Source organism: Aythya ferina (assembly GCF_964211825.1).
Source record: "Aythya ferina genome assembly, chromosome: 10".
NCBI classification, from domain to species: domain Eukaryota; kingdom Metazoa; phylum Chordata; class Aves; order Anseriformes; family Anatidae; genus Aythya; species Aythya ferina.
In genome coordinates this window covers 19,330,956-19,344,852 of record NC_140306.1, presented here as the reverse complement: position 1 = coordinate 19,344,852, position 13,897 = coordinate 19,330,956, and the positions used below count along the sequence as shown (strand labels likewise).

Genomic DNA, 13,897 nt, shown 5'->3' with positions numbered 1-13,897 from the left:
TATAGATGACATGCCTGGATTTGATCTTGATGGATATTTCTTTTATTTATTTATTTTAGTCTAGAACAGATGACAAAGTTACTCGATTTAAGAGAGCAGTTGCTTATTATTCAGCAACTAATAAACCTATGCCATTTCATCCACCACATTACCTAGGTAAGTAATTAAAAAATAAAAGACTCTTAAGTTTAAACAAAACCCGGCATAACCCTAAATTATTATTTTAATAACCCTAAATTATTATTAACGGGGTCTTTTAAAACATATTTATTCTCTGGCAATTAACACTTGAATACCATGCTTCCAAAAAAGATTTTTCACAAAGTTCACAGAGTATTCACAGGGGCTGTGTTCTTTCCCCAAAAGGAGAATAGTAATGTGGACTGATTTTCCTCTTAGCTATTGCTGAATCAGTTCTAAGCATTATGTTGCTTGTGAGTATAGTGCTGAAAACGAGTGAAAGCTGTGTCTGGTTCTAGTCATGAAGACAGCTTCTTTTCCACAAAACATTCTTACTTCTTGCTTGATTTACCTGATGTATTTTAGAACTCTTTTCATGGTCTTTGATTTTTCTGATGTTATAACATACGTGCTTAAATTGCAGCCACTAATTGATCTGGTGTTGCAGATTACTCACAAGACGTACAAACTAATCATATGATCATAGCACCTAATACATGTCCCTCATTTCTAACACTGAAACGTAACTTGAGCTGAAATTTTCCAATGACTTTCAGTTACCATACTGGTATGCTAATATATTTTTTATTCTTTTTATTTAATTGGTTTTTGTTCGTTTGTTTTTCGTTCCAAGAGCTACAACAAAAAGATTTTTAAGTCTACTCTAAGTCAGATACTCAAATGATAGAAAGTGCTAGCACTGTGTGTCTCTGTGACATCGTTTTTGTCAGCTTCTTGCTTATCACCTCTCTTGGGCTTTTTTCTTTTAAGTTTCCTTTGATTCCCAGGTAGAATAGAAGTGTACGGCAATGAGAGAAAAACAATTGAGAAAAGGTGAGGCAAGTAAAATAGACTTCACAAGCTATTTTTATTAAAAGGCAAAAATGAATAAAACTAACTTAAGGCATACTGGAAAACAGTAACGCTAACAGAACAAGAAAAGATAAACCATAGAAGCAAAAGGATAAAAAAGGTAAAATTTGTGTCAAATAAATAGTGAGCATTTTTCATAAGTGGTTTTCTTTTCCCCCCTGTTTATTTCCCCTCCTTCCAACTTGCAATGCAGCAGCCAGACCAAATCAGTTTGGAATGCCTGGGATAGTGCCACCATATGTTCCTTCTCAGATACTTAACATTCCACAGACCTCACTACAAGCAAAACCTGTGGTAAGTGTAGCCCTCCGTCCTTCTCCTTGGGAGAAACCTACTGTGCTTCTTGAATTAGAATCTAGGTGGGAAAGGTATATGCAACTTTTAGCATGGGCGTTCACTGACTGCATTTTACTCTGGAGCTATAAAGATGCTGTAGACTCTGGTAGAGCAATTTTTGTGAATGTCTGTGACAGCTGAGATTTAATGTGTACAGCTGAAATGTGCCGCTTGGTTAAATAATATATTCAGTTTTAAAAGAAAAGTCGTTTTGTTACCTTCATTTAAGAAAGATTGCTTGATTTTAGGCCCAGCAGATGTCCAATCAGGGTGGTGCCCAAGGTCAGGGTCCATACCCATACAGTCTCTCTGAGCCAGCCATCACCTTGGAAACAGGTGGAAAAAGTCTTTCTGAGCAGAACAACTACAGTAACATTCCTCATGAAGGAAAACATACACCATTGTATGAACGATCTTCTCCAATAAATCCAGCTCAGAGTGGGAGCCCTAACCATGTGGATTCAACCTATTTTCCTGCCTCTTCTACATCATCCTCCTCTGACAATGATGAAGGCAATGGAGGTGCAGTGAAGTAAGTTTTTCATGAGGATGCTTTCTTACTCAGCTTCTCCTAAAATAAATTTATTTTCATAATCATTTAGTATCCTGAAAGTAAAGAAATCTGCTTATTAGTGATATGATAGACCTACACAATATAGTCTTGGGTCACTGACTGCAAATATATTCATGGTTCACTCTAGTCGCCTTGTTTCTTAATGAGCAGAAATCCAAAACCAAATAATATTGGATATTTTTCCACTTCTGCCCTTATGCTTTATTGAAAGAAGGAAAGAGTGAGATTTTGGTAAATGTCATAAAACCTTCCTGTTCTTTTTTTTGTATAAAGGAAATATTCCTACATCAAAGTACAACTCAGTAACACTTCAGTAGCTAAAAACTATGAAACTTCACTGAATTTGTAGTGTTTGTGCTTGTAAAATTTTGGGATAATGTGGTTTAGCAGAGAAACTTGATGTGGACATCAGAAACTTAAAATTTAAGGCAGTGACCTAAGAGCCCTCATTGACAGGCTATGTATAGAACAAAGGTGCAGTGAAATTGTTCTTGTTCTCTTCTACTAATGTGCCTTGTTTACTGCGGAAGTATTTCTGACTTCCAGTAGATCATATGTCTGTCCTTGGCAATAAAGTTGTGCAGACTTCCTTGTAATTACTGCTTACTGACCTACAAAAAGGAAATTTGAACGGTGGCGGTTTGTGTTTACCTTCATCTTGTTAGGAGTAGTGGATTACGATGTGAGAATCAAAACCTGTGTCTTTAGAAGGCCTGTGATTGCTTCTAGAAGTTTGAATTTGTGTGTAATAGTATAAATAAAGGTTGAACTAGATGAGCTTAGAGATCTTTTCTAACCCGAAGTATTCTGTGATTCTACGAAATACGCTTCTACATCATATTAAACTCTGAATGTATCTGCAGTTATGCATGGTAGCTTGGACTTGTTCTTCTGATGCAGTCTATTTTATATATCATAATATATAATTTATAATATGTCATATTAAAGTATTCGTTTTTTTCATCTGACTGTCTATTGCATTGTATGCAGTAAGTTTTGAATTAATTTAGAAACGGAAGTTTAGATAGCTTTGCTGTTTGTAGAAGTAGTCTTCATCTGTCTGAGAGAAATTGGCATAGTGACAAATATTTAAAGCTCAATCGAGAATTTTTCTTGCATGAACATTATTTAGTCATTGTAAAGGATTCCTTATAGCTTTTAAATATGATCTAAATATTGACATAGTATTAATGAATAAACATGGTTATCTCAGTCTTCAAGACTCCTACAAATTAACATTTCTAATACACAGAATCCCCTGAAGTCCTCTCTGACCAGTAGACCCATTAACAGTTGGTGAGGATTTATCACATCATACCTTAAGCAGCACTTTAATACTATGTTTTTTATGTTGTCCTTCAGCCATGTCAGTGGGAACAAAATAGGCTGGGAAAAAACAGGAACCCAGTCAGAAAGTCAAACACGTGGAGACCTGGGAGACCAAACAAAGGTAATTTGTTAAGTTTCAAACGTTAATTGCAGTGTATTATTTTGTGCTAAATCTTTATAGCAAACTTGTGAGTAGAATTTTCAAAATTGATCTGTGGGATTTAACATAAATTTTTACACTTTTTTTGTGAATTTCAAAGCAGTGTCTTTAAAATATAGTAAGATTTCCAATGAATATTGTAGAATAGGCGTAAAAATAAAAATTAAATAGGCTGTTTTAGAAAATGCTAGGTAAAAAAGAGAAACATGTTTACCCCTTAGCTAACAGTCTCATCCATGTATATTGCTACCCACATCTACAGCAGTGCATTATTTTAATTTTTTTACTAAGAATTCTGCATGGGACACAGTCCATGGGTACAGGATCCATGTCACGTAAGCTACAGTGTAGTGAGAACAGCTCTAATGCAACATTTCAGCATTAGCCACGGACTGTTATAGGTGTATTAAAGCTCAGCTGAGGAGGAAAAGTCCTTCACAACCACTTGGTATGATTTTCACATAATACATATTCAGGTAGCTCCATGGGAACAGCTACAATGTATTGCTACCTTACTAAGTAAGGATGGAATAATTAAGCCCCTGTTAAAGACTTAACGTTATCCTATTAAATTTCTTGAAGATATAAAACCATTGTCAAATTAAGAGCATGACAGTCCATTTTCCGAGTGTGAACCATGTTTAGTGTTTGAATCATTTGCATGTGATACCTCAGCATTTTCATGATGGAGCTAGCTATTAGTCTTTTGTCAAAAAAAAAAAAAAAAAAAATCATGAGTTACTTATGCTGCAGAAAAACAGAAGAACATTTTCCCTGTACCTTTGGCATAGAAATTCCAGTAAACTTTGGCTTGGTGCTTAAAATATCATGCTGATGATTTCATCCATCAGTGGTTATTATTTTTGCAGACTACGCCCCGCATGATAACTGTATCTGCCTGTGGATTAGTCACCGTATGCAAATGCTAATGTGACCTATTGCATTCCTTTCTTGTCTGTACTGTTGGCCATGTGTGAAGCCCTGTGTGTGCTGCACAGCCCCATGCCCTCCCAGGGGAGCCAGTGGTGGTGATGCTTCCCCTGCAGCTGGGTCACAGGCGGGTGGGACATGCTGCAGTGCACCCCTGCCTGCCTGTCCTGGGACATGCGGAATTAGAGCTGTATAAGCAGTGATTAAACTTTGCAGGAGATGCATGCCTGCAGTACAGCTCGAGTGCATCCAGTTTAAGGTGTAAATGCTTTGAGTTCTACGTGCATACTGTTATTTTTGAATGTCAAGCCACTTCTTTAGCCTTCCTTAGCAGAAGACAGTTGTATCTCTTGAGCACAACAGGGAGAAGTATGAGTACGTTTTGTAGATTCACTTACTTCCTGAAGAGGCTTATATAAAACAATTAGAAGAAATATTTCCTAAAGGTTTCAACTTTGAAATGAGCTACGTGATTTTCTCAGGTAATTTGAAGTGCTGAAAACCTAGCATAGATCAGACAGCACCAATCGGCACTTCTTACCCTGTTGACTTGCCTATCAAAATTCCTGCCTTGGAGTTGTGTAGTGTGGGATTATATGTGACAAAGGTGTGCTCATCTCACTTGCATGACTGCATAGTACTAAAAAATAAATAAATAATACTTTACTGCAGTAGTTCCTCGGTTTAGGTGTTTGAATACCACTGTAAAAGATTCAGGAAGAACCTGGGTAGTGCAAATGAAGAAAACATTCGTATATTTCAGATTTGGTTTCTGGTTTTTTTTTGTCTTCCTCCCTATGTGTCCCTAGTAATGGGCAGTCTTGTAAACTTCTCTTTATGTTCCAACATTACTGACTTTAAATTGGTGTGGTAGTAGAAGACAGGGACAAAAATCTTTAAACTGATCATGTAAAGCAATGTCCCCCCTTTGATATTTTGTTAGAGCCTGTTTTTAATACGCACCTTCCAGTACAAGATTATTGGAGGTTCTAGGCATTCCTTTTTGTATTTTTCATCAGAGCCTGGTGAACAAACTTAGCTTGTTATGAGTTTTTTCCTCCTGTTATTTCTTGTACTTCGTATGGGATTTCATGGCTTTGGCCTTTTTTGTTTAGTGTTTGCTTTTGACATTGTATGCAGCATGTGAAATTTTATGCACAAATTGTGAAAATACTCATGCATAAGGTATCATTAAGTGCACAAAAAGTAATTTCTAATATTACTGTAATAGTTCACAGGCATGAAAGTAGTGTGATTTTTTTTCCTGAAGCTAAAAACAACTTTCAGTTTTGTAGGCAAGGATTTTTAGGAAAGAACCATTTTTTTTGGTAGTATCTGTGAAAGCTATAACACAAATGCTTACAAAAGGCTTATTCACTGGTAGGTTTACAGTACGTTTTTATGCGTCATGTTTTTGCTCTAAGCCTGTGAACTAAATTTCAAGAAGTGGAACTAAATGCCATTTTAATCTTGCAGTCAGAAAATGTTACCATTTTCTCTTACATTCTTCTTCTCAGAGTAATTTTATGTTTAAAAAAAAATAACACTTAAGGCTTTTGAGTTCAGACACTATATTTTTAATGCATTTAAATTGCACTATGTAGTCTTTCCTGCTTCATTTAGAAATACAGTGGAGGGTTGTGTTAATGAAAGTCTAAATATATATGACAGTCTTTGTGTCAGTTAAAACATGTAGTTGGGTAGAATTTTGGAAATCATTATGAGGTCATCCACATTTCATTAAGAGGTCGTCATTCACTCTTTTGTATTGTGCAATTAAAAAAGAAAATAATAATTACTTGTTGCTGTTAATAAGTTGAAGCTTTAACATAATACCTTTTCAGTAATTGTCTTCTGCTAGCAAGCAATGGCTGTAAGTTTACCTTCTCTGAAAATCTTTTAGTCGATGTTGGGTAGTATATTCTGCTTACTGACACATCATGACGTGAAGATTTACTATTTTCACTGTGAGTGAAGAAGGAAATTGCAGTTCCTCTTGGCTGATCGTCTGGTATGTTTCTGTACACTTCCAAAAGCACTTTATTTTGTATGTTCTGTTGTAGGCAGAAGGTTCCTCTAGTGCTTCTTCAGGAAGTCAGGCAGCTGATGTCAAAGGGAATCAAACCAGTAATCCACAAATCCCATGCCTGTTGTCAATGCCCACCAGAAACCACATGGATATTACTACTCCTCCATTACCTCCAGTAGCACCTGAAGTATTAAGAGTGGCAGAACACAGGCACAAGAAGGGGCTAATGTATCCCTACATCTTTCATGTCCTAACCAAGGTATGACATTTTACAATTACGTGCTATAAAAAAATCATTTTTGTAAAGGTGATTGCACTTACGTTTCTGGACAAGAATATCATAATTTTACATCCTTTCTGATGTTTTGAGTTTTGGTCCATTCTTAGTGCTTCCAGCAGTTTATTTCCTCCTGCTTTCTAACCACTGATCTGGGCTGGTATATTGTTCCAGTAAATATGAGTTGACTGTTATTAGAAGTGTTTACTTAAAAAATAGCTCATTTTTCTGAATATTTTGTTTATATATATCTACACACAGATATATAAAATACTTAATTTGCCTGTTTTCATCTAAAAACTCCAGCATGTGTACTGTGGTGTCTCTGCCAAGTCTTCTGTTTTAAGTGTTCAGAAAAATACTTAGATTATTTTCCCTCACAATTTGATCCCTCCCATCCCTGGTAGCTACCCCTGACGGAAACATAGGAGCTATAAGAAATACCTCTTATAGAATCATGAAATGCAATTATAGATGAACTTGATGATGATATGAATTTTGGCCATTGATTTGCTTGTTTTATGCGCTAGCCTTAATGTGCCAGGGAAGCTACAAGCATTTTCACACAGCATAGGCCACTTTCTGCTCTATCTTTAGTTAAAAAAACAAAATAATAAGACCTACCTCAATAGCCACGTAAGGACAGCTTGAAAAGCAGTGCGTGAGCTTCTTGCAGAAGTAAGCAGTGGTGTTCCTGCACTGTGCTCAATTTAATCAAGTTTCAAAAGACATGAATTCACGCTTCATTGTTCTTTCTAAGTGCAAACATATGCATCCCAGAGCTAGACAACTAATTCTTGTCCACTGAAGTCTTCAAAACACTTGGTGCTGGTTTTTGTTCATCAAGCCCATTCAGTGTACATATTTGTACAGCATGTAGCAAAATGGTGTTGTCCACGTTCCTGGTCATTTGTATTAGTCTTAAAAATCCATTTCAGGATGATAAGGACAATAGGCTGGGATTTGAAATGCTTAAAAATAGACTTTTCTGCATCAGGGTTTGGAGTTCCTAAATCCCACGTGTTTATTGCACCATATTTTGTATAGCTGTCACGTTCTTGTACTTACCACGTTTACCAAACGAAAGTGGAGAGGAAACAAAAGGCCTATGAAGACCATTGATGCCATTGAAACCATCTGTTTCTTAGTTTGCATAATCATATATTCTTTATACACTTAAATACTACTTGATACTTAATTGGTACACAAAAATGCCCCAGATTTTGTTGCTGTTACATACAGAGACAAATCTTTCAGATGTTCTTTATACCTAGCTTAGTGTTGACTGAATTAACCTAGCTATATTGTAACGTAATCACTCCAAGGTGTCACCTACTGTATTCACTACTGGGACAGTTTAAAACATTTTTATAATTCAAGTAGCAAAAGTATGCTTGCTTCTTGTCAGTGTTGAATATAAAGGCTGTGGGGTGCAATGCAGCGAAGGAATTAAACGCCCCTGTTTGTTTTTTTTGTTAGTCTTGCTACTGATTCATAAAATCTTCTGTTGTCCCCTAAATACAAGGGGAAAATGAAAGGGGAGTTAATTTATTCCTTTTCTAGGGATGAAAGTTCTTGCCTGCTTCTGCAATGGTGGATTTATCTTGAGTTGCAAATGAACAGTCTTCTACCTGGTTTCAGAAATCTCAGCTATATCAGGTTTCCCTGATAAATTTCTACACTGCAGTTACTTTAATAATTTAGAAATAGTATCCTGTACTGAAATTCCAGAGTCTGATCTTAGATGAGAGGAGATGGAATTGGCAGTATTTAGTAAAGTGAGGCATTGTGCTCTGTGCCATCACTTACTGTCACTTTGTGGAGTATAAACCATAATGATCTAATTTCCAAAATAAAAAGGTCAAAACGTTAATTGTACATGCGCACAAGAAAAACTCATTTTTGTGTAATACTTTAGCCATATAATATCTAAAAATACCTAATATTGCTGACATAACATATTTTTAGGGTGTGAAGCCAACAAGTAACTTTTATGTAGTTATACGTTTACAGCTGTATACAGCTTCCACCAGTTTCTGCCTTTTAATCTGGTTTGTGTTGATTGCAAAGGCTTTTGAGCATATAGGATGCTGTACCATTTCCCTGTATCTTACTCTGTAGTGGAGAGTTTAACTGGAAATGTAATCAGTGTGGCTTCCTCAAATCTTTTTCTAAATCTGTGTTCTCCTTACATAGGATGATTTAGCTTAATTTGCTTAAAAAAAATCTGATACAGTAAAATAAAATTAAAAAAGAAACAACTGATAGACAGGGCTCTTCTGCAGGTTGCTTTTACTTGATAAGGAGTTAAACTTCATGAATTATGTTACAGGTTTTTATTTTTGTACTACATAGAAAGGATAAGTTAGTGGCATTTTAAAAATTTAAGGAAAAGCCCATTTAGAAAGTAGCATTTAATATGTGAGATGCGTCTCTGGAAATGGGCAAGGTTTATTCGCAGGGAAATTTTTGTTGAGGTCACTGTCAGGAAAAAAAATGAGAAAGTTGAGTAAACCTTAAAAAGTTTGTTGGTTCTCAGCACCTTTTTAAATAGGAATATGAGTAGCTTTCCCAGAAAATCTTACAATGATTGAATGCACAGATACAAAAAATATAGAATGTTGCTGATATTTTGAGAGAGAGTATCAGAAGGTTCTTTCATGCCTTTTTTTTTTTTTTTATAAAGTATAAAATGCTAAAGCTTTATTTACTCACATTTGAAACAGTACTTGCATAATTCCCAGTTAGTTTTTTTGTCCAGGTCTTCTCATAATGTTGTTTTTTAGAGTGAGTCCCCAGCACTGTTTCGAACCCTTGCATCATAAAGTCAGGCTGGTGTTTTTAGACAGCATGAATATTTTTTTAAATAACTATCCGCAGTCTAGATTTAGTATTTATTCTTCAAATGTGCTTTGCATGTCTTTTAATTCTATACGCACATTGCTATATTGTCGTATATACTGTTTTTCTCCTAGAAATATCTGTGTGGAAAGATCAGTAATTAGACAGACACAGGTAATACAGACACAGACAGACACACACACATACACGCACAAAGTTGTGTGATGGAGAAGAGGAATAGGAAAGTGATAGGAATAATCAGATCCTAGAGAACTACTGGAGGAAAGCAAGCAGATTGTAGTAGGGTAATCCTCCTCTGGTGTTACCTTCTCGTATGTAAGATCAACATTATTGCTGAATCACATTTTTCTTGACTAGATGAGATTCATTTTAGAGCTAGATTGAGTTATTGAGCATACCTAAATACTTTCTGTTCACTTTAACATGTTGTGTTTTTCTGCTTTCTTTCACACAAAAGGGTGAAATCAAAATTGCTGTTTCTATAGAAGATGAAGCCAACAAAGACCTGCCTCCTGCTGCTCTGCTTTATAGGCCAGTTCGTCAGTATGTTTACGGAGTCCTGTTTAGTTTGGCAGAAAGCAGAAAGAAAACTGAAAGACTCGCTTTTAGAAAGAACAGACTTCCACCAGAATGTATGTACTGTAGAATCCAGTCTTTATTTCTCTTCTCTTTTACCATGTTTTCATTTGTACTATGATTTGAATGAGAATAATTGCTAAGATTTCATGAATGTGACTAGAGCTGGAGGAATTTATGACTTACTCGATCCATGGATAATACAAAAAGATGTTCTTACTTCGAAATGTTATTTCTTGTAGTAGTTTAAGCACTTGAAATGCTACCCTTACTTAGAAAGTTCTGGGGTTTATTTTTTAAAGTATATGCTTAAGCTGCTGTCAGGCTTGCAGCAAGCATTGTCATATTTTGATGTAGTTTTCAAAGTATATGGCAGAACTTGATTAAAGGAAACTTGTATTCTGAGCATATGCATGCAAATTCGTGTGCTTTTTTTCCCCTTGAGGACGAGACATGCATATGTTAACTTTCCCTGTCTTCCCCTCTGTTCTCCTAAATGTATAATTAAATGTACTTCAGTGAATTTTGCAAGTCCATTTAGTAACTTTCAGGTGTTGGAATAAAAACTTGGTTTGAAATTTGCAGAAATCAGATGTAATGCAACTAAAGGAAGACTAAACTTCTGTGAGCAGACTTGTCAGAAGATCTTATGGCTAATTCAGTCAGAAGGATCAATGTTAATCTCATATTAATCTGGAAGTTAACTTTTTAAGTTTTCTGCTTCCAGGAATTACTTTTATTCCAGAAAATTCACCCTCCTCATTCTGCATTGTTTTACTTGTAATGAAATGCATACAAGGGTATGATTGAATGAACTTTACAGTAGCATCTTATAAAGGTTAAAGTAATGCTGAAACATTAAGTGGATGGCAGCAGCAGAAGTATTTATATCTAGGCTGCTGTCACTAGGCTAAATTTAAGAAGCGGATACTTAGAACGTAGGAAAGCGTTATTCAGCCTTCATGTGTAAAAGAGCAAAAAACAAAGAATCAATAGTAAACTTCATGTTCATTCCCTTCATTTTTAATTGTTAGATGTTTTTGTACATTGATAAGGAAGATTATAATATTACAATGTTTGAAAAACTGTTAATCTACATTATTTTGTGGAATTAATATTTACCCTGTTTGAGTAATGTCTTGCGACACGTTGTCAAAAACTTAACCCTTTAAACTCAAACAACATAATAGTATTTCAGGTTATGAGGTCATTTCAGGATTAAAATAATGAAGTTATTTGTGGTATTCATTTGACCTCATTAGACATTTGTCCTTAAGTGTACTACAGTATTTGGAGTGGTGAAATAGCTAACTGCTGAAGGTTTCAGAATGTTTTCATCTTGTAAGCCTAGAATGTTCTCACTAGACAGCTAGAATACATGTATGATCTCTATTTTCTCTTCATTTATGCTGCTTTTCAGAGGTTTATTGTCAGTGGAGGCTAAGAACACTACTGCTGACTTGGTGTAGTTACAGGAGCTCCAGCAAATCTTGCTGCAGGACACATTCAGCTACCTGACCTACTTCTGTCTTAGGACTGGCCATGCTCTTAAGAAAACAAAAATTGGAACATCTGCCCAAAGATTAGCACTTCGCTGCAAAGCTACAATTGCTAGTAAAGATAGATTTGAGCTAAGATGCATGCTTGTGGCTTGAAAGGGCTAGGTTACATGAATACATTTCTTTTGGTCGTCTCTATTACAGAGTAGCAAGAATTAGGTAGCCTGTGCCAGATAGAGGGGGAGAATAGCATATCAAATGGCAAGAGCAGATTTCTCAAATCGATTTGTCACACTCGTTAGCTGCTACTAACTTCTCTGAGGACTACAACACAAGCTATAATGATCTGACAGTGGTGATTCCCCTTTACTGCCTTAATGTTTATCACTGCTCTCCAAAAAATAAGTATGAAACAGTAATTAGCAGAAAAAATCAGAAGAATTAAGAAATTAATTTCTAAAGGCATGTATACTGTCCTTAGGTTTATGTGGAGAATTGATGATTCTACTAATACATCTAAAATTCTGTCATCTTTGTTGTACAAACCATTACACTGGCAATATAATAATTGTGTGTGAGTAATTTGCAAGTATATTGTGTGTGAGGGTTATAGCAAGCTGTGAAAAGTACATAATAAATTTGATATGTCAGTATTATTACTAAATTTATAGGCAGTAAGATAATGGATCTTTCTTAAAATGGACTTCTTTCTGTCTTTTAAATCATTATTTTTCTGTAGTTGAAAAGTCAATTAAAAACAACAGGTCTGCTGGGAGAGGTAGTCAGTGAAGTTTTTCAGTAATAATTGCCTGCTAAGTAATGCCTTTGCTATACATGTCCTCATGTCTGCTCCCAGAGGACATGAAAAGCTGAATTGCAAAGTTCTTCATTGTGCTTTTACTGCCAAGTGTACAGCGTTGGCTGTGCTCCCCTTCCTTGTGAGGGGATACAGTCAAAATGTCTGACTTGCTCTTCTTTACAAGCTCTGAAATGGGTTATTTCCCTGGTTCTAATAAATATACGTGTGTAGATGAAACCATCTGCCCTTTCCACTCTGCAAAAATGCACACTTGTACAAGCTGTCATAACTCCTGGTTGGATCCGAGGGTTTGTTATTTTAAGCCTAGCCATCTTGTGATGTACTGTTCTCCATCAAGGATGTATTCAGCTGACACTGTTTCTGCCAAAAGGAAAGCCGTATCTTGGGCAATAGCCCTTTTGCAAAATCAGGCATGCGTAGCTCAAGCTGTACTGTCAGTGAAGATGACAAGGTTAGAAGAGTCTTGATTAATCTTCATTAGCTAGCTCATTTTCTGATGATGGTGGGTACCTCACACCTCGTGTTCAGTTCATGGGAAAAAATGCAAAGAGAATACCAGAAAAATCTGAGTCACAGGTAGCAGCGAGGGCTCTAACAGCTGGAGCATGCAGGATGCTGCTGCTAATGGCTTAAGCCTGTAACAGCATTTACAGGTGTTTATCAAGCTAGTTAGCTTAGTGCGGGTTGGTGCTGACTTTTTTTTCTCTTGGACTGGCTATCAGTGTCCAAAGGGTGATGGTTAAAGCAGACATCAGTGCGCACTGCAGTTACTTGGGCTACTGTGAGTAGTCAGATCTACTGATCAGCAGCAGGAGGAAGTGTAGTACAAAAAACAGCATAATTAGCTCTGTGGTGTTGTGACTGAACATCCTCTGATCCTGAGTGTTTGTTGTAGCTAATGCAGTCTTCAGGGGAGACATTTCTTATCTCCAAGTGGAAGTCCTGGAAAGAAAACACAAAGCGTTCCTCTGAGGACAGAGATACTCAGCAGTTGAGGAAGATGGCATTTTTGGCAGCAGTCCCGGTACAGAGTTGTCAAATGTGTAAGAAAGGCCCTGGAGAAATAGATATGGACAAGTCCTAGATTCATCTGTTACGTTAAAGGCTTAATTTGAGTGAACAGTACTGCAGTTACTTTTTGACTTGATACAGCTGTAATTCCTCCTTTCCATCATTCGGGGGGGAATGTTTGCTAGTCCACTAGACTGCCCTTCGTATTAAACCACTCTCTAAGAAGAATTTTTTCTTTCCCAAAATAACCATTACTTTGTGTAATTTTGAAACCAGGGTGAGTCTCTAGCATAACCTCAGCAGGTATTGTATTACTGAGGAAGGTACCTTTTGAGGGAAAACGAAGGGTTTTGCTCTATTTTTACAGAACATTTGTTTTCTGTAGAGCTCTGTCTCCTTGCTGGTGTCTGCTGTTAGAGGAGTGGTGAAAGCTGGAGGGGT

General features: G+C 36.4%; 1 protein-coding gene across 3 annotated transcripts in view; it reads left to right on the top strand.

Moving 5' to 3' along the window:
- The window catches only part of FAM120A (family with sequence similarity 120 member A), a 53,957-nt gene that overhangs the window by 20,345 nt on the left and 19,715 nt on the right, over nt 1-13,897 (top strand). For 2 of the 3 annotated variants that reach the window (XM_084530776.1, XM_084530778.1), the window contains exons 5-10: nt 60-156; nt 1,247-1,347; nt 1,638-1,921; nt 3,326-3,413; nt 6,446-6,670; nt 10,008-10,182. In XM_084530776.1, the coding sequence (XP_084386902.1) occupies nt 60-156; nt 1,247-1,347; nt 1,638-1,921; nt 3,326-3,413; nt 6,446-6,670; nt 10,008-10,182 (970 nt within the window). The remainder of the gene's footprint in view (nt 1-59; nt 157-1,246; nt 1,348-1,637; nt 1,922-3,325; nt 3,414-6,445; nt 6,671-10,007; nt 10,183-13,897) is intronic. The other variant, XM_084530777.1, reaches the window with a different exon arrangement.